Here is a 21,271-nt window from a genome sequence, read left to right on the forward strand (position 1 = left end):
TAACGTCATCAGTCCCCTAGAACTTAGAACTACTTAAACCTAACTAACCTAAGGACATCACACACATCCATAACCGAGGCAGGATTCGAACCTGCGATCGTAGCGGTCGCACGGTCCCAGACTGTGGCGCCTAGAACCGCTCGGCCACCACAGCTTGCTCCTACACGCAGATGACCGTTATAATCCCAAGGGGACTCTTACAGTGTCCCTTTAAACCTTGAAACCCCATAAAACGAAATAGAACAACGAGCACGAATATTTTTCAGTGAATGAAAAACTTTATGTTCTTGAGATAAAATAATGTTTTAAAAATAACGTAGGTTTGAGAAACTTTTTGAATAATTGGTGTAATAACAAACGAAAATGAAACAGGAAAAAAGTGTCAGAGGTGGAGTCGAACCCGAGACCTCTTGCGTAAATGTGCGAGCCCTGACCATCTAGGCCAGACAGTGGCTCGGCAATGGATTAACGTTTTATAGTCATAACGCACCTAAGAAACTTTGGATCGATTTTTCTCGGGATTTTCCGACTAGTGCTTCCTAATACTTTAACCACGTGAGGTGTTAGGGGTCCTCTTTCACCACACAAAATTTCGGACAAATCCCAGACCCCACGGACGTGCCGTCTCCTTGTCAGAGCAAATTAGCTTCTAGGTTCATTTCTTCGACCACAAGCATATAATACATACATATCGTGAGACATACGGTTCTTAAAGCGAAGTACGAACGTAGGACAACAGATGGTATACTGCATCTAATGTTAACTGCGCTTTTTAGTTGCTGCTTGCGATTTATAGCCGCTACTAGTGACGGAAATCGCAGTTAGGCTCGATATCGTGTCACAAATAAAAACAGCAGTACGAACTTAGGCCGTCAAATGGCAGAAGGCGTTGAATGTTAACTGCTTTTTAGTTGCTACTTGCGACGGAAACCGCAGCTAGACAACAGGTTCGCAGGAAGAAGTACGAAATTCGACCAACAGATGGCCCACGGCGTTGGACTTTAAAGGCTACTTGGGACTCTTAGTTGTGACTGAAATCGCAGTTTAGCTTCTCGCAATTTCTTGCTCACCAGTCACCACTATAAAGTAAACCTTGACGGTGCCGTGACGTGACATGAAGGGACGGCCAGTGTCAATGCCGCTATTTGAAATGCATTGCAAAATGTTTTCATGTGACGTGATGTGACTGCCAGTGCGAATTGGTCTATAATCTTTTATTACTGCCCTATATTGCAGTGTACAAATTGAAACTATATTTTTCCACTTTCCAAATAAAGTTGTATTAATATAAACAAACGCACAATAACCAAAACACGCGAACAGAACACAGGAGACTATTGTAACTATCACTGCCTGCAACCGGTAAGCCCCACTAGCTGCAAACCCGAGCGCAACCGATCGATACTAAGATACTCATAACCTTCTTGATTTATAAACTATGGTTACTTCTAAGGTATTTCTATTCTGTGGTTATTTGAGCGGGAATATAATATTGTTTGTTTTGGTTTTATGTTGTCGGTAAAGCTGGTAAAGTGTAACAAAACTGATTGTACGTAGATAGTGTTTAAGAAGTAATATAAATGAAGTGCAATATAATCGTGGCAGTTGGTAATAATAACGGAATAGGGATTGGTGGTAAATTACCGTGGAACCTAAGGCAAGTTTTTTGCTATTTGGATTATTTTTAATATAATTATGTATGTTTTGGGTTAATAAACATTGGATTACCACACCATCCGGATCATTCTATGATTTGTCAGTTTCAGTAAACGTAGGGTAATTTTTGTAGGTGTGTACATGTATCACTGTGGGCCTACACGGCTCATGTAGTGGCGACATGGACACATTTTTTGAAAAAAATTGGATTATTAGACACAAAAATAATAATGCATGAAACAATGGACCCCGTATGTGGTGATTTCAACATAAAAATGGTAAACACCGATAATGAGACCCAAACTTTTCTTAATCTGTTAAGGTCCAATAAACTGAACTGTACTTTACCAATCAGGATGCTATATGTAATAATTCTTTCACAAGTAATTAAGTTGTTAGTTTTCCCAGGAGCAGTTACACATACATCATGCATGTACGTTTTGTACCGACGTGTGAGAGACGAAAGTGGCAGTAATAAATATTAAAATTCTGGAATACGTAATATTTGGATGAAGATCAATTCTTCGATATGGAGCAACAAGTATGAGAATCTTTTTTTTTTATAAATAATACATTAATTGAGTATTCAAGCCACAGGTTAGGATGTTCTTTTCAGCATTACAGTGAAGTGTATTTAGTTTCTGTACTTCAACCATAGGAAATGTGCCAGCTCTGAGTTTCCATACGGTTCTGTAATTGCAGCTGAATTTGTTGTTGTATTCCTCAGTGCAAAGACTAGTCTGATGCAGCTCTTAAGACTCCTAAATCCTGTACAAGCCTCATCCCCAAATAGCTTCTTCATCTCCCAGTACCTACTGCAACCTACATCCTTCTGAATCTGCCTTACTGTATTCATCTCTTGGTTTTCCTCTGCGATTTTTGCCCCCCCCCCTCCGCCGCCCCCTCCACACACACACACACACACACACACACACACACACACACACACACACACACACACACCAAAAAAATCACAATCTTCCCTCCAGTGATAACTTGATGTCTCAGAATGTGTCCTACCATCCGATTCCTTCTAAACAGGTTGCAACACAAATTTCATTTCTCCTCAGTTCCATTCAGTACCTCCTCATTAGTTAAGTTACACGTCTAATTTTCAGCAGTTTTGTGTTGTATCACATGTCAAAAGTTTCTATTCTCCTCATGTCTAAACTGTTTGTCATCCACGTTTCACTTCCATACAAGGCTGCATTCCAGACACGTGCTTTCAAAAATATCTTCTGGATTCTTTAAGTCCATATTTGATGTGAACTAATTGCCCTCCATCAGAAATGGTTTTCTTTCCATTGCGAGTCTACATTTTATATCCTCTTTACTTTTCAGCCATCATAAATTATTTTGCTGCCCAAATTACAAAACCTATTTACTACTTTAAGTGTCTTGTTTCCTAATCAAATTCCCTTAGAATCAACTGATTTAATTCGTCTACATTCAGTTATCTTTGTTTTGCTTTTGTTGACACTCATCTTGTGTCATCAAGACACTATCCATTCTGTTCAACTGCTCTTCCAAGTCCTTTGCTCTCTGACATAATTACTATTTCATTGGCAACCCTAAAAGTTTTATTTCTTCACCCTGAACTTTAATTCCTACTCTAAATTTTTCTTTGGTTTCTTTTACTGCTTGCTCAGTTGCATATTGAATAATGTCAAGGATATGGTACAACTGTGTCCCACTCCCTTCTCAATCACTGTTTCCCTTTCATCCCCCTCGACTCTTTATAACTACAGTCTGATTTCTGGAGAAGTTGTAAATAGCCCTTCGTTCCATGTATTTTACCCTTGCTACCTTCAGAATTTCAAAGAGTATACTCCAGTCGGCATTGTCAAGCTTTCTCCAAGTCTACGAATTATACTTATGTAGATTTGCCTTTCCTTAACCTATCAGCATCAGTAGTTCTGACGGAATGTCGTCTGCTTGTGGAGCCTTGTTTCAACTTAGTTCTTTCGCTGCTATACTGGATTCTTCCCACAGTATCATATCACCCATCTCATCTGTCTTCTACTCGTGGAACCTTGTTTCATCTTAGTTCTTTCACTGCTATACTGGATTCTCCTCACAGTATCATATCACCCATCTCATCCTCATTTGCATCATATTGCAGTTTTTTAACACTGCCTTCAAGTTGACGTCCCCTGTGTAGACCATGTAGATACTCATTCCACCTTTCAGCTTTCCCTTCTTCGCTTGGGACTGGTTTTTCACCTGAGCATGTGATTTTCATACAGCTGCTTCTCTTTTCTCCAAAGGTGTCTTTAATTTTGATTTAGGCAGTGTCTGTTTTTTTCCCTAGTGAAATAGGCTTCTAAATTCTTAGATTTGTCCTCTTGTGATTCCTGCTTAGCCATTCTGCACTTCGTATCAATCTAATTTTTTAAATGTTTGTATTCTCTTTTATATGCTTCATTCACTGCGCTTTTATACTTTCTTCTTTCATTAATAAACATCAGTGTATCTTGTTTTATCCAAAGATTTCTCCTAGGCCTTGTCTTTTTACCTATTTGATCCTCTCCTGCCTTCACTATTTCTATTTCATATCTCAAGAGTTACCCATTTGTTTTCTACTGTATTCATTTCCCCTGTCATTTGTTGCCTAATGCTCCTCTTGAAACTCTCAACAACCCCTTATTATTTCAATGTAGCCAGGTCCCATCTTAATTTCCTACATTTTTGCAATTTCTTTAGGTTCAATCTGTAGTTCATTACCAATAAATTGTGATCAGAGTCCACATCTGCCCCAGGAAATGTCTTACAATTTAAAATCTGTTTCTGAAATATCTGTCTTGCTGTTAAATGTATAATCAGTGGTGTCTCCAGATCTCTTCCACATATGCAGCCTTCTTTCATGACTTTAAAAATAAGTGTTTGGGATGATTAATATTATGCCCTTTGCAAAATTCTACCAGGCAGCTTCCTCTTTCATTCCTTTACCTATTCCATATTCACTTACTACTTTTCTTTCTCATCATTTTCCTATTATCAAATTCCAACCCCGTCACAATTAAATTTTCATCCCCCTTAACTATCTGAATGATTTCTTTTATCTCATCATACACTTCTCAATCTCTTCATCATCTGCTGAACTAGTTGGCGTATAAACTTGTACTACTGTGGTGGGTGTGGGATTTGTTTCTATCGTGGCTACAGTAATGCGTTCACTGTGCTGTTCATAGTAGCTTACCTGTATTCCTATTTTCTTATCTGTTATTAAACCTACTCTTGCATTGCCTATTTTATTTTGTATTTATAACCCTTTATTCACTTCACCAGAAGTTTTGTTCCTACTGCTACTGAACTTCACTAATTCCCACTATATCCAACTTCAACGCATGCATTTCCCTTTTTAAATTTTCTAACCTTCCTGCTCGATTAAAGGAGCTGAGATCCATGTTCCAGTCCGTAGAATGCCGGTTTTGTTTCTCCTGATGATGACATCCTCCAGAGTAGTCCTCGCCCGAAGATCCGAATGGGGGATTGTTTTACCTCCAGAATATTTTACAGAAGAGGATGCCATCATCATTTAACCATGCGGTAGAGCTGCATCCTCTTTGGAAAAATTATGGCTGTAGTTTCCCCATGCTTTCAGTTGTTCACAGTACCAGTGCAGCAAGGCACTTTTGGCTGATGTTACAAAGCCAGGTCAGTCAATCATTTAAACTGTTGCTACTGCAACTACTGAAAAGGCTGCTGCACCACTTCAGGAACCATATGTGTGTGTGGCCTCTCAACATAATTACATGCACAAAATAGTATTAATTTTACTTCCCAGTCCAATATTATTTGTGCAGGAATTAGTATACCTCTGTTATTATATGCCAGAGATTTACTTTATATGTAGCAAATAATGAAGATGCAAGGGTGTTTTGTAGAATTCTCATTGTCACTCATATGTGAACGATACAGGAGCCTTCAATCAGATTTATGCAGCCATTTGTTCATGTTCGCGTGCAGTGCTTTTCAGGTTACTTGTACTTTCAGCAAGACTTTGCAGCACCCAGTCATAGCTGAACAATGTTAGAATGGTTCGAGGAACACTCTCTTTAAGCTGAGGTCACATGAACTCAATCATAGCAAACTTTTGTGACTTGTGGGCAATGCTAAATCAAGCAATACCATAGTTTCTGATGATGGGAAACAAATGTAATGTTTCTATTTATTGAAACACACATCCACAAACTGAAACAAATGTTTGAAGTGTGTCAGGTACTTAGTCACTGTGGTGAATTACTCTGTATTTTAAACCTCTCTGTACAACTAGAGTTCTAATTCAGTTTATATTAAGTATCATCTGACCGTCTATGGAAGATAGTGCGCATAGTTTCATAATTTAATGTTGAGTACATATGAACATAGTTTAAAAGCACAAAATGTGGTTATTGTAATTTAAATTTATCACTTTTGGACCTAGAAAGTGTGATTGCTACATTATGTTGAAAAGCAGAATGACTGAAATGAATAAAAATGAATAAAAATATTCTTTTTTGCAGGAAGGAGCTGGCATATTTTTCAAGAATGACAAAGAGTACTACCGATCCACTGAAGAAAAATGCTGTTGTAATGGGAAGGAAGACATGGGAGTCTATACCAGAAAAATTTCGACCTCTTCCTGGACGGTTGAATGTTGTATTGACTCGCACAAATAGGTAAGCTTTTGCAATTCAACCATATTTTACCTCAGTTACAGGCCTTTTTGTATCCCATACTTATTTATTTAATATTTTTGATGTAGCCTTCTTTGTGTGACCCAACTTTTGCAAACATCATGCTTAAATTAAACAGTGATTTCATTGTAATAAATATAAATGATGTATTCGTTTAGTAGTGGTCCATACATTTGTCTTAATATACAGGGTATCCTAGGATTGTTGCGACAAACTTCTAGGGCTGATGGGCCACAGGATAATGATTGAGAATCATAGCAGCCCATGTCCATAAATGTTGTTGTACACAGCTAGGTGTTGCTGTACATGAGAGTACTGGCGGGGAATGCCGCCTACTTGAAGATGTTCCAGAAAATGTGAGACACAGCATGTGGTTCCAACAAGATGAGGAGCCTGCTCATTTTGGACTGGCTGTTCATGGGCATTTGAACAAGTCATTCTTGCTTCAATTGATTGGGTGTGGTGAACTGGCACCGTGGCCCCCATGCTTGCTGGATTTATTGAGTGTTTATATCTTTCTGTGGGGAGCCACGAAGTTTTGTGTATTGTGGTCCTGTTGAGTCTGAAACAAATATCATCGGAAAAATCATCTGCGCAGCTGCTACAGTCAAAGAAACTTCTGATGTGTTTAAGTGTGTGTCAGTCAATATTCCTTCGGTGTCTGTCATGCGTGGCATCTGGTAGTGCAAACTTCGAGAATCTGTTGTAGTATTAGAGGTGTATTCATGTCATACATCGTGTGTACTCGTGATGCCCTATAAATGTTTCAATTGAAATACTCTTGTTTCTTTGACGTCTGTGGTCACTAACCCCTGACATTTGTGGCTGTAGGGTTGCTATGCATTTCTCAGTCCTTATGTTAGACCCCCAACACCTGTAGAAGTTTGTTGCAAAAATTCTCGGACACCCTGTATTGCGTGTTGCTTAGAATCCATTGAGTGAAGACAAACACTTATTTTCTAGGAAAACTTTTAACTTCCTGTGGAACAGTTGTGTTTCACAACTTTTCAAAGTATGTGGCAGTTTGTTGAACCATATCTACTCATTAATAAATGGACTATCATCAGTTATCTTTTTATTTTTTACTTGTTCGTTCATCCAGGAATCATCTCATAATAATACAGGTTTTGCATCATAATACAGTGAAAATATATAGAGCCAATAAATGTACATGTGGAATATATAAGTATGTTCTTTGAGGATAGGACAGGTGATCAGCTTACGGAAAGAACCGTCCTGGCATTTGCTTGACATATAGCAAAACCACAGAAAACCTAAATCGGGAGAGAGCGAACTCCATCGTCCTGAATACGAAGACTGCACACCTTCGTACAGTTGGTCCCAATTATACACAATTTGCACCAACTGTCATATAATGTAAAACATAGTTTTGCACCATACCACCGCACACACAATGGATGCTCACTGCTAACTCCAGGATGAGGGACGTAAACATTTGCATGTCCTCCCATCAAATCCATCTGGAAAACTGAGTCGTCATCACTTCCTGGTGAGTGAGATGTTGAACTCATGCCCTATAGATGTTGACACATGTGCTTCTAAGAGCATCACACTGTGATTATGTATTGTAATGTGACAGGGTCTGTAGTTGTCTTCTTTTGTTATTAACCTCTGCTCTGAGTCCTCTAATTAATCTTTAATAGCATTCACATTACTTGGGAAGTATGTTTTAGCTGGCTTTTTAAACAACGTTTACTGTAGTAATATTTCTCATCTCTTCAGACAATTTATTATTTCCAGAATGAAATTTCAATTTATTATTTATCCTCTAAAAGTGGGATTGGCAGGAAGTGCAAAATTGCTAAGCAAGAATAGCTAGAGGACACATAAAAAGCTGTAGAATCGCGTGTAACTAGGGGAAAGATAAATACCAACTGAAAGTAATATGTAGAGGTGCTGTACAAGGGAAATGAGCTTGAAGACACTATTGTAGAAAGGGAAGAAGAAGTAGATGAAAATGAGATGGGAGATAGGATACTGGGAGAAGAATTTGACAGAGTGCTGAAAGGTTGAAGAGGAAACAAAGTCCCAATGACACAAGTTGAAAAACCTCAGAGGTCAAGAAGAATGTAATAAATCCAGTTCTAAAGAAAGCAGACGCTGATGTGTGAATATGACTTAATTATCAGTTTAAGTCATCGTTGGAAAATACTAATACAAATTACAAAAGATAGGAAAAACTGGTAGTAGTTGACCTTGGAGAAGATCAGTTTGGGTTCTGGAGAAATGTAGGAACATGTGAGGCAAATGGATCCTAGGACTTAGCCTAGAAGTTGGTTAAAGAAAGGCAAGTGTACATTTGTAGCATTAGAGAGAGCTTTTGGCAACTCTGAATGGAATGTACTCTTTAAAATTCTGAAAGTAACATAGATAAAATACAGAGAACAAAGGTGTTATTAACAGCTTGTGTTGAAACCAGACTGCAGTTGCAAGAGTTGAGGGACATGGAAGGAAAACAGTAGTTGAGAAGGGAGTAAAAGATGGTTGTAATCTGTCCCCCATGTTATTCATATTGTACATTGAGCAAGCAGTAAAGGAAACCAAAGAAAAATTTGGGGAAGAATGTAATTTTCAGGGAGAAGAAATAAAAATTTTGACGTTTGCCAGTGATATTGTAATTTTGTCAGAGAAGATAGGACAGGACATGGTAGAGCAGTTGAACGGTATGGATAGTGTCTAGAAGAGAGATTGTGAGATGAGTGTCAACAGAAGTAAGACAAGGGTAATGGAACATAGTCAAATTAAATCAGGTGATGTTGAAGGATATACGAGAGCAGTAATGAGTCTTGCTATTAGGTTGGTACAGAAGTTCATAGTGTGGTCCCCCCCTCCCCATGTTGGTATTCCAGTTGCTATGGGTTTATTTATCGATCATCATTTTTTGTTTGTAGTTCACGATTGCAATTTGAGTTTACATATTGTCATTTTATCATAGTGAGTGGAGTTGTTAGATACTAGGAAATGGAATGCCAAGTGGAGAAAGCAGAACATGTCTGACATGTTCTTCTGTTTGAGTTCAGTATAGGGGAGCGAGAAACTTTTACACAGTGTGTGGAGATACTGCCATTGGATAGAGCGCATGGTAAGAAAATTGTTTTGACATTGGTGGCTCTCCATGTTCAGGAAGACTTTTGGTGTTTGATGAAGATCATTTAGATGCATTGATCCACATCAGTGTACACGAGAACTTGCAAATGTAGTGAACTGTGATCATTCTGCTGTTATGTGACATTTGCATGCACTGGAGAAGGTTTAAAAATTGGGTGTATAGTTGTCGTATGCTCTAAGCCAAAATCACAGTAATCAGCAGGTGGCTGCTTGCTCGTCATCAGTTGGCCCCTGAAAAACACCAACCATTCCTATCCTGTATCATTACTGGTGATGAGAAACTGTGTCTTTATGCTAACATCAGGAAAAGTAAGGAATGGTTGAGCCCAAACAAAGCAGCAACTTCCCATACAAAGACCTGCATACATCCACAAAAGGTAATGTTAAGCATCTGGTGGAGCAGCAATGATGTTGTGTACTATGAATTGGTTACCGGAGGTGTAACCATCAGTGCTGACATTTATTGTCAACAGTTCATATGTCTTGCAGACTCAGTACAAGGACAATGACCAGGAAGACTGCGTGAAGTGATGCTACTCCATGATAACACCCACCTGCATGCTGCTAGATCAACAAAAAACCCAATAAAGAGTTGGATTGGGAAATTGTTTGGCACCCATGTTATTCGCCTGTATGTGCACCCTCAGATTTTCACCTTTTCCAGTCTATCAAACAACCTTCAAGGAACTTTCTTTCTGGATGAAAATGGGCTCTGAACATGGCTTGATTAGTTCTTCACCTCAAAACCACATGATTTCTACAGTCATGGAATTAAAAAGTTACGCCAGTGTTGGCAGAGTGTAGTAAATAGTGAAAAAAAAAAAATATTATTGACGACTAAAGTCTCTGTTATGTTTATCTGTTGTGTTTATTAAATTTATGGAAAAATGGTACGAACTTAGGCACCAACTGAATATTTGGGCAGAAAAATAACTAATGATAGAGAAGCAGAAAGTGCATAAAAATAAAAATAAAGCTTTTCTGAAACAGAGTACTCTGTTAACGTTGAATATAAAATGAAGTGTTAGGGTGTCTTTTATGAAGGTATTTGTCCAGAGTGTAGCCTTGTACAAAAGTAAAACATGAACGATAAGCAGTTCAGACAAGAACAGAAGAGAAGCTTATGAAATGGGTGCTACCTTACGGAAGAATACTGAAGATTAGATGGGTAGCTCATGTAACTAATGAGTAGGTGCTGTATTGAATTGAGGAAGAAATTTATAGCCCAACTTGACTACAAAAACAGACCAGTTGATACACGATCTGAGAAATCGAGGATTTACCTCTGTGTGTGTGTGTGTGTGTGTGTGTGTGTGTGTGTGTGTGTGTGTGTGTGTGTGTGTGTCTAGGTTGGATTAGTTATTTGGAGATGGAGAGACTTTCATGGGTAGACTCACACGGAGATCTATGTCAAACCAGTTTTGGGACTGAAGACCATACCAACATCAACAACATTATCAACAATGTCAAAAGGCATGGATAAGTGTAAGAATATGCCTGTGATAGTCGTCCTTGTCCAAAGCTTCACATACTACTTTTGTGAACTCTGTTATGGCTGATGTTGTACTTCTCCCAGAACAAACTGTGCTTCTTTAGGTATGTTGCAGTTATACATGTAACTCATTAGTCTATCTTTCATGATTGATTCCAATGTTTCTGAAAACACTGACAATAGTGAAAGTGACCTGTAGTTTTCAATACTCTGCATAACCTTTTTTTTTAGTATGAACCCAACTCTTGTTTAATGCTGTAGATTCTCAGGAAAAATACGTAAGCTAAACGACACACACAGTATTTTCGTCAACAAGGTTTGTTCACTGTAAATGTATGCCTTCAGAACAGAGGCTGGAACCTCAACTATTCCTGCTGACGACTTATTTTTTAATTGATATATTGTCTTCCTGACTTCAAGCTGTTTTTCAGGGAAACATCATTGTGCTTGAAGTGCAATTCTTTGTGGGTGCTACATGTGTTTAAGGAAGGTTCTGTTGCAGCTTCTGTGCAATACCAGAAAAACACTCATTTATAAGATTTGTCGACTCCTGAATATTTTTTATTACTCTACTCCCATCTTTGATTTGTATGTCACTATACCTCTGTTTGTCTTTTCTGGTTTCATTACGTCCCATGCTACTTTGCTTTTATCTTGTGTTTTATATGTTATTTTGCTTCCCCCCGAGAAACATGGACCTTGCCGTTGGTGGGGAGGCTTGCGTGCCTCAGCGATACAGATAGCCGTGCCGTAGGTGCAACCACAATGGAGGGGTGTCTGTTGAGAGGCCAGACAATTGTGTGGTTCCTGAAGAGGGGCAGCAGCCTTTTCAGTAGTTGCAGGGGCAACAGTCTGGATGATTGACTGATCTGGCCTTGTAACACTAACCAAAACGGCCTTGCTGTGCTGGTACTGCGAACGGCTGAAAGCAAGGGGAAACTACAGCCGTAATTTTTCCCGAGGGCATGCAGCTTTACTGTATGGTTAAATGATGATGGCGTCCTCTTGGGTAAAATATTCCGGAGGTAAAATAGTCCCCCATTCGGATCTCCGGGAGGGGACTACTCAGGAGGACGTTGTTATCAGGAGAAAGGAAACTGGTGTTCTACGGATCGGAGCGTGGAATGTCAGATCCCTTAATCGAGCAGGTAGGTTAGAAAATTTAAAAAGGGAAATGGATAGGTTAAAGTTAGATATAGTAGGAATTAGTGAAGTTGGGTGGCAGGAGGAACAAGACTTTTGGTCAGGCAAATACAGGGTTATAAATACAGAATCAAATAGGAGTAATGCAGGAGTCGGTTTAATAATGAATAAAAAAATAGGAGTGCGGGTAAGCTACTACAAACAGCATAGTGAACGCATTATTGTGGCTAAGATGGACACGAAGCCCACGCCTACTACAGTAGTACAAGTTTATATGCCAACTAGCTCTGCAGATGACGAAGAAATTGATGAAATGTATGATGAAATAAAAGAAATTATTCAGATAGTGAAGGAAGACGAAAATTTAATAGCCACGGGTGACTGGAATTCGGTAGTAGTAAAAGGGAGAGAAGGAAATGTAGTAGGTGAATATGGATTGGGGCTAAGAAATGAAAAAGGAAGCCGCCTGGTAGAATTTTGCACAGAGCACAACTTAATCATAGCTAACACTTGGGTCAAGAATAATAAAAGAAGGTTGTATACATGGAAGAAGTCTGGAGATACTGACAGGCTTCAGATAGATTATGTAATGGTAAGACAGAGATTTAGAAACCAGGTTTTAAATTGTAAGACATTTCCAGGGGCTGATGTGGTCTCTGACCACAATCTATTGGTTATGAACTGTAGATTAAAACTGAAGAAACTGCAAAAAGGTCGGAATTTAAGGAGATGGGACCTGGATAAGCTGACTAAACCAGAGGTTGTACAGTGTTCCAGGGAGAGCATGAGGGAACAATTGACTGGAATGGGGTAAAGAAATACAGTAGAAGAAGAATGGGTAGCTTTGAGAGATGAAGTAGTGAAGGCAGCAGAGGATCAAGTAGGTAAAAAGACGGGGGCTAGAAGAAATCCTTGGGTAACAGAAGAAATATTGAATTTAATTGATGAAAGGAGAAAAAATAAAAAATGTAGTAAATGAAGCAGGCAAAAAAGAATACAAACGTCTCAAAAATGAGATCGACAGGAAGTGGAAAATGGCTAAGCAGGGAATGCTAGAGGACAAATGTAAGGATGTAGAGGCTTATCTCACTAGGGGTAAGATAGATACTGCCTACAGGAAAATTAAAGAGACCTTTGGAGAAAAGAGAACCACGTGTATGAATATCAAGAGCTCAGATGGGAACCCAGTACTAAGCAAAGAAGAGAAAGCAGAAAGGTGGAAGGAGTATAAAGAGGGTCTACACAAGGACGATGTATTTGAGGACAATATTATGGAAATGGAAGAGGATGTAGATGAAGATGAAATGAGAGATACAACACTGCGTGAGGAGTTTGACAGAGCACTGAAAGACCTAAGTCGAAACAAGGCCCCGGGAGTAGGCAACATTCCATTGGAACTACTGACGGCCTTGGGAGAGCAAGTCCTGACAAAACTCTACCATCTGGTGAGCAAGATGTATGAGACAGTCGAAATATCCTCAGACTTCAAGAAGAATATAATAATTCCAATCCCAAAGAAAGCAGGTGCTGACTGACAGATGTGAAAATTACCGAACAATCAGTTTAATAAGTCACGGATGCGAAATACTAACCCGAATTCTTTACAGATGAATGGAAAAACTGGTAGAAGCCGACCTCGGGGAAGAGCAGTTTGGATTCCGTAGAAATATTGGAAAACGTGAGGCTATACTGACCCTACGACTTATCTTAGAAGCTAGAATAAGGAAAGGCAAACCTACGTTTCTAGCATTTGTAGACTTAGAAAAAGCTTTTGACAATGTTGACTGGAATACTCTCTTTCAAATTCTGAAGGTGGCAGGGGTAAAATACAGGGAGCGAAAGGCTATTTACAATTTGTATAGAAACCAGATAGCAGTTACAAGAGTCGAGGGACATGAAAGGGAAGTAGTGGTTGGGAAATGAGTGAGACAGGGTTGTAGCCTCTCCCCGATGTTATTCAATCTGTATATTGAGCAAGCAGTGAAGGAAACAAAAGAAAAATTCAAGGTAGGTATTAAAATCCATGGAGAAGAAATAAAAACTTTGAGGTTCGCCGATGACATTGTAATTCTGTCAGAGACAGCAAGGGACTTGGAAGTGCAGTTGAACGGAATGTATAGTGTCTTGAATGGAGGATATAAGATGAACATCAACAAAAGCAAAACGAGGATAATGGAATGTAGTCGAATTAAGTCAGGTGATGCTGAGGGAATTAGATTAGGAAATGAGATACTTTAAGTAGTAAAGGAGTTTTGCTATTTGGGGAGCAAAGTAACTGATGATGGTCGAAGTAGAGAGGATATAAAATGTAGACTGGCAATGGCAAGGAAAGCGTTTCTGAAGAAGAGAAATTTGTTATCATCGTGTATTTGTATGGAGTGTAGCCATGTATGGAAGTGAAACGTGAACGATAAATAGTTTAGAGAAAAAGAGAATAGAAGCTTTCGAAATGTGGTGCTACAGAAGAATGCTGAAGGTTAGATGGGTAGATCACATAACTAATGAGGAGGTATTGAATAGAATGGAGGAGAAGAGAAGTTTGTGGCACAACTTGACTAGAAGAAGGGATCAGTTGGTAGGACATGTTCTGAGGTATCAAGGGATCACCAATTTAGTACTGGAGGGCAGTGTGGAGGGTAAAAATCATAGAGGGAGAGCAAGAGATGAATACACTAAACAGATACAGAAGGATGTAGGTTACAGTAGGTACTGGGAGATGAAGAAGCTGGCACAGGATGGAGTAGCATGGAGAGCTGCATCAAACCAGTCTCTGGACTGAAGACCACAACAACAAACACATTATTTTGTCATTGAATATATTTTTTTAAAAAACAAGTGATACCTTCTTGTATATCATTTTGTACCTCTGATAGTAATTTATATATTGTGGTTCAGTGAGGTGCATTTGCAAAGAACTGAGAATTTTAAATTTGCTTGGAGGACTTTCTAATACCCGCAGCTAGCCATCTATTTTCCTCAGCTGATGCTATTGAAGTGGCTATTTTTGGAAATGCCTCCTCAAAAATTACACAGTGTGCAGGATTTAGACAACTTAGCATCTGTTGTTTTTCATATACACTTCATCCCAGATTCAATTTACCATTGCTCTACATAAAATATGTATTTTATGGTCTGAGGCAATCAGTAGGCTTTCAGTTGTTTTGGGTTTTACCAAGCTTGTTTTTAGCTTTATTACCTGACAGTAATAATCAGGGTGTCCAAGATTTTTTATATAGATTACAGTGTTCCCTGTCGATATCTTAAGTAGATGGTCTAAGACCAATGCCGAATTTTTTATACCCTATTAGCAGCGTTTACCAGTTGTGTCAAGCGAAAAGCATTCAGAATGTATCAATGGACCGCCAACATGGTTTTCAGTTTTAGAGTTAATTGAGTCCACCTCTTTTGTTATTATACTACACGATATACACTGTGTGTCACTGGGCCTTCTGAACTTACAACTTACACTTGATGCCATCTTGTGACTTTAGTCAGGGGTTGATACATGTTCTTATTACAGATGAGTAGTATTGTGTAATTTGGACTCTGTGGTGATGACAGAAGGCTAAGATATTTGTTTGGTATTTTTAAAGATAAATTTGTATTCTTTTACAATTTATTGATAGGTTAAAGTTTTGCACTGGACTGGGACTTGAGATTTGTCTTTCAAGGAGAACGATTTTTGTCAACTGAGTTACCTAGGTATGACTCTCAACCAATCTCATAGCTTCAGACAATCAGAAAATTTCTGTTGGTTTCTTATCTCCATAGACACTCTTGCATACATCAGTGGATTCAGTGCTCTTGGCGGAGAGGTTATGGTGATCATGATGTACCCATGGCCTAAGGATTTTTTCCAGAGTGAATCTTTCGTTTGGCAACAAACGATTTTATTCATTGTGGAATTTTCTGTCAGATGCTTGCGTCTGAGTTATGCCTTGATAGTTAAATTGATTAGAGCAAGGCCCGTAATAGGTGAGGATTCAGGTTCAGGTCTTAATCTGCCACATAGTTTTATTTTGTCTGCAGAGCAATCCTGCTGCAGAGTGAAAAGAAAACTCTTTTTTCAATTTCTTCATTGATGGTCATAGTAATAGTTGGCATTTGTGATGTCCTGTTATGTCTGTCTAACCTGGAACTTTCATAAGATAGGAAACATGCATTTGCTAGCAACTGTCCTTAAAACAAGATAGTTTCTTAGTCTAAACAATGTTGAGAAGCTGGAAAGCACCTAATATGGAACTGGGAAGAAATTTCCTGTCCAGTGGTGTTGAAAAACATCTATAAGATCGAAAACTAAATTAATTTTTAAAATAATTATAATGAAGTAGAATTAATTTTCTTTGAAATTTATATCTAAATGCATGTTCAGTGATTCCAGATATTTATTGTTTCAGAAAGAGATTTCTCAGAAACTGTGCTGTTAACAGTATGAATGACAAACTTTCCATCAAAGAAATCATGAAAAAATGACAGTCCACCAAACTAAGACCTTGAATAAGAACATTTGATCCCTGCTTTGCTTGGTTTGATGATTTCTTTCCAACATGGCTTAATTTTTGCCATTTTTGGGACAGATTCCAAACTTCAGTTTTTATCAGAAGTAGTCGTGAGTTTCGGGAGTATGGTATTGTTACTGATGTGTGTAAAATCTCAGGTTTCTGCTGGTTGCAGTGAATTAGATGAGGCATTAAATAATTTCTTCCCTGGATAATGGAAAGGTGGTTCTGTAAGGGAGGCATTATAATGCGGAGTAAAGATTCATGTATAAAAGTGAGGGTTTTGTGTTGTAAAACAAATGACACTTTTAGCTGTGCTTTAATTGATTTTAAAGATGATGTCCCTTTATGTGTAAAGCATGGAAAAGTCTGTGACTGCCAAGGAATACACCAGACTATTAAAAAAAAGTGTTTTTGATATAACGTTGGTCCTTTCCACAGGTACTATATACACTGATGTTACTAGGTGAGAACATTGTTTTATTAAATGGCATAGTGGAATGTGATGCACATTGCTTTGTATTTCAAGCAGTACTGCCCGATGTCTTTCATTGGATGGTTAATGTTGTGCAGCGTAAAGGTAATACCTAATAGTAACAGTGCACTCAATTGTATTCCCTAATTTCACACTATTGCATCTACTATGAAGAGAAAATCAGCTGGCTGTCCTGGTACAGTTTGGTCTCCAAAAAGTGTTGGAAATGTGAGAATGATGGTTCAGAATCAGTGGCAGTCCAATAGCCATTGTGCTTCAGCTTAAGATCTGTATTGTTCTTTACCACAGCATGTACTACAAAATGAGCTGAAGTTCCATCCACACTGAAAGGTGCTCATTCAGAAGTTACACAAAGACAGTTTTGTCCAAAGTAGACATAAGTTTTGGAAGAATATGTGAAATCATTGCTTCTAGTAACTTTATACTGATTATGAGTCAATAAGGAATGAAAACTGAGGAATAGAGGCCAAGCATTGTGTACAGCTAAGAGAACATAAGTACACAATGTAATATTTCATAGTTAAACTGGAGTGTCATAACTGCATTTTTTATGAATTGTTTTGATGTGACTGTTATTTTTCTTTATGAAAATCAGTGAAGTTACATCTGTTTGAAAAACATGTTCTATCGGCCACTTTGTGCGAGGTAAAGATATAGATGTAAGTCTGCTTTGTCAACAATACAGATTGTACTAAGCACAACTTATTTGCAATTAAATCACAGGAATAACAGTTCCTGGCTCTTCTGGAAATATATAAAATAAAAGGCTTTTGGAGGTGGATACCTTGCGGTCAGTACAATACCCCGAATTTTGTTGAATAACTCGTACATCAGTGCCGGAGAACACTGTTTGTAGGTTTGACTAGGAAACTCTTGGATACAAATCACACTCTTTGTATATCCAGATAGTATCAGTTTGTTCTAGGAAAAAACAGTTATTAGATGAATTATGAGCACATTAGGCAAACAGGCAAATCTATGCGCTAGCCGAACACCTTTGGTAGGTAACAACAAAATCCAGATTACAGTCCAGGAGAAAACCACATAGTGCAGAGTCATTGTCAACAGGTACACTTGAGAGTTTGCTGTAAACATTGGCTAGTTGCCAAATGAGACTGTGGCAGTATGTAGCAGTTTTTAAACCTGCCCCGTGTGTTGTGGTATGTGACTTGGCACTGGTTGAGGGATACTTTTGCACTTCACCTAGTGACCTCCCTGTACATATGCATAATTCTATCAATTGACGCACTGACACATTGTAAACACAGGGTGCAGCATTGGATGCTGTCAATCGGGGAGCTGCTCCAGAGTCTGACGCTGGAGGGGCAGTAGGTGATGAAGGTTCAGACTCACAGCTTGATGCTGGTTCTGGATAAAGCTGTGCGTTTGACATCAGGTCTCTTGCAGACTGGGGGACCTTCTACATATTGTCCAGATCCGGATCCATAAGAGTTACGGACGATGGCTGGAAAACAGGGAATGCCAGGTACCCACTGCCTATGATGTCCTGAAACCAAACCCCTTGTTTGCTGTTGGTCATCCTGGGGTGAACGAGGTGGGTTGCCTCTGCCATTGTGGCAGATCCTGGGACAGAGCCTTCTCTGTAAGGTGACCATATTTTCTAGACTCAAGTTCGGGACATTAACATATTTCCTAGGCTCAAATCCAGGACACGTTAAAAATTTTGCAAAATAGGCTATATTTATTTATTTATTTATTATATGAGTAGAAGGTTTCAATTAAATGTAATAAATACAAAATATCAATTAAATTTGTTACAAAGAAAAGCACATTTGCATTTTATTAATACCTTCTAAGATGAATGGATGTGATCAGGGCAACTGTATTTATCAGTGCTGTGAACTTTCTTTATCAAATCTGTATTTTTCAACAACATATGAAAAAACTCGACACAAGTTTCATCATAATTTATTTTGCTTGCTAACATTGCTTTCATGGTTTCTACAGCCAACTGTGTTTTGTCACTTGTCCATATATTCTTCATGTGGGAAAATACCCTTTCAGTAGCAGCATTAGTGCCAGGAAGGCAGAAAAGAAACTCCACTAGCTTGAGTACATTTGAGAATGGCACATGATTCTGGCTGAAATGAGAAATCATCTCAACCCATCTTTGACCAGGAACAGTGTTGTTAGCAGTCCATTCAATGATTTTCTCAGTGGTTACAAACTGTTTGACACTAACATACTCATCATACATTACATTTTCTGCAAACTGAACATATGGCACAGTTACGCTAGCTAGAGAAGAAGTTCTTGCAATGTCATCCCATACAGGTATTTGATTCAAGGTAACTCAATTGTAGCAGTCCAAGTTCTGGAAACTTTTTTCAGTCCACTTTTTTAGGTAGGATAGAGCAGTTTCATAGAAAAATAATACAGCACCATGAAAACTCTTTACCTCTGCTGGAAGAAGACATGTTTGCACAGTAGAAACAGTTTGATAACGGTTTCGACAATTTGTCATACCCTCTTGTCAAACAGTTTCCCACCATAATTAAAACTAACAATAAAATATACTGATACAGGTGAAATCAATGTCTAATTCAGGACAAATTGGGTCATGATTGTTAAATTTCTGGACAAACAGATGTCCCGAATTACCTTTGAAAAAATTCGGGACAGACGCACAAAAATCGGGACTGTCCTGGGGGGGGGGGGGGGAAACGGGATGGATGGTTACCTTATTTCTCTGGATGGCACATATGGAGCTGGTTCCAGTGCCAGTGGAGAACGCCATGATGCGTGGCCCTCAGGACCAGTTGGCGGTCTTGCTGCATGTTAAAGAAGCCACATGTCCAGCCAGGCAAATGTCCACATGTGCACCCAGACAGGGATGCCCACATTAAAATGTGTCACTGCTTCTTCCAGTTGTATTGATGGAGGCTGCAAGAGATCTAACAGGGAACAATGAGGGAAAGCATGCAAATGTTCCACAGGTCATAAATTGTCAATCAGGATTGCCCAGAAAGAGGAAAAAAATAATGCCATGCAGAATGGATAGGCTTGGATTTGAATAATTTTTTCATCTGTGTTTTAAACTTTTGTACAGAATATGTGGCCATACCATTAGATGCAGGGTGAAAGAGATTTGTGGTAATATGCTTGATTCCATTCTGAGTGCAAAACCATTGAAAATCAGCAGAAGGAAACCGTGGTCTGTTGTTGGTGACTGGTGTTTGTGGGGCTCCTTCAATACAATGGCCTTGCTGATATTCTCCATCATGTTCTGTTGAAATGACATATGAGAAATCTGAATGTGTGAGTGTGTTAAAATTGACCACATGGTCCCATGGAGTAGACTTATAAAGTTCGTATGCATCCAGTCCCACAGCTGGTAAGCTTGGGGTACAGCAGATTGCTACGTCAGACAAAATTGGCATTGTTAAGCCATGCATCCAATATCCCCATCAACCCATGACCAGTGCACTTTGCGAGGCAACATCCTTCAGTCTGGAAATGCCCTGGTGGGACTGATACAGGAGTCTCAATATACAGGAGTACAGAATGTCCGGAATCACCTCTCAACACTGATGGTCATATTGATTCAATAATATGACACCTTTCAAAAGATAAAGGACATGGTATTGTGAAAAGGAGCATTGAGTGAGGCTGCCAAAGGAAGAGTGTCTGGCCAGCTAGTTTGTACAAACTGGCAGTCTTGGCTTGAGTGGATCATTGTATTTGGCTGCTGTGACATCTCTAGAGTTATGAATCAGTGTGAAAGCAAGCAGTCTCCTTTTTTATCAAAGTCCTCTCTGGGACCCGTAGGGGATCACACCAGTCTAGGGGATCGTACCAGTCTAGGGGATCACACCACTGCATCTGCATTTGCATGCAGAGCTGATGAATTATAATTAATGGAATATTGATCATCACTGTCTTACTAATAAATAATGTGTCTGAAACTTTCTGGGTTCTCTAGATCTCATCTGCATATACGACGACTCTTCATTATTCTTAAACCAAGTGTCAGCAGTGATTAATTATGCTGTGTGCAAATTTTTACCAGGCAGCTTCTTCCTTTAATCTATTCTCCCATTGCATGTCCTCTTACAATTTTTTCTTCCCTCCCTTTTCCTTCTATAGAACTTCAGTTTCCTGTCACAGTTAAATTTTTGTCTCTCTTAATGAACTGACTTATTTCTTTTATCTCATT

The 21,271-nt window shown here is 38.9% G+C and overlaps 1 protein-coding gene across 5 annotated transcripts in view; it reads left to right on the forward strand.

Annotated features, from left to right (window-relative positions):
* Positions 1 to 987: 987 nt before the first annotated feature.
* LOC124723030 (dihydrofolate reductase-like) overlaps positions 988 to 21,271 on the forward strand; it is a 130,499-nt gene continuing 110,215 nt past the window's right edge. For 2 of the 5 annotated variants that reach the window (XM_047248203.1, XM_047248202.1), the window contains exons 1-2: positions 1,460 to 1,657; positions 6,162 to 6,317. In XM_047248203.1, the coding sequence (XP_047104159.1) occupies positions 1,581 to 1,657; positions 6,162 to 6,317 (233 nt within the window). In that variant the 5' untranslated portion in view covers positions 1,460 to 1,580. The other 3 variants (XM_047248205.1, XM_047248206.1, XM_047248204.1) reach the window with 3 other exon arrangements.

Source organism: Schistocerca piceifrons, chromosome X (assembly GCF_021461385.2).
Source record: "Schistocerca piceifrons isolate TAMUIC-IGC-003096 chromosome X, iqSchPice1.1, whole genome shotgun sequence".
Classification (NCBI taxonomy): Eukaryota; Metazoa; Arthropoda; class Insecta; order Orthoptera; family Acrididae; genus Schistocerca; species Schistocerca piceifrons.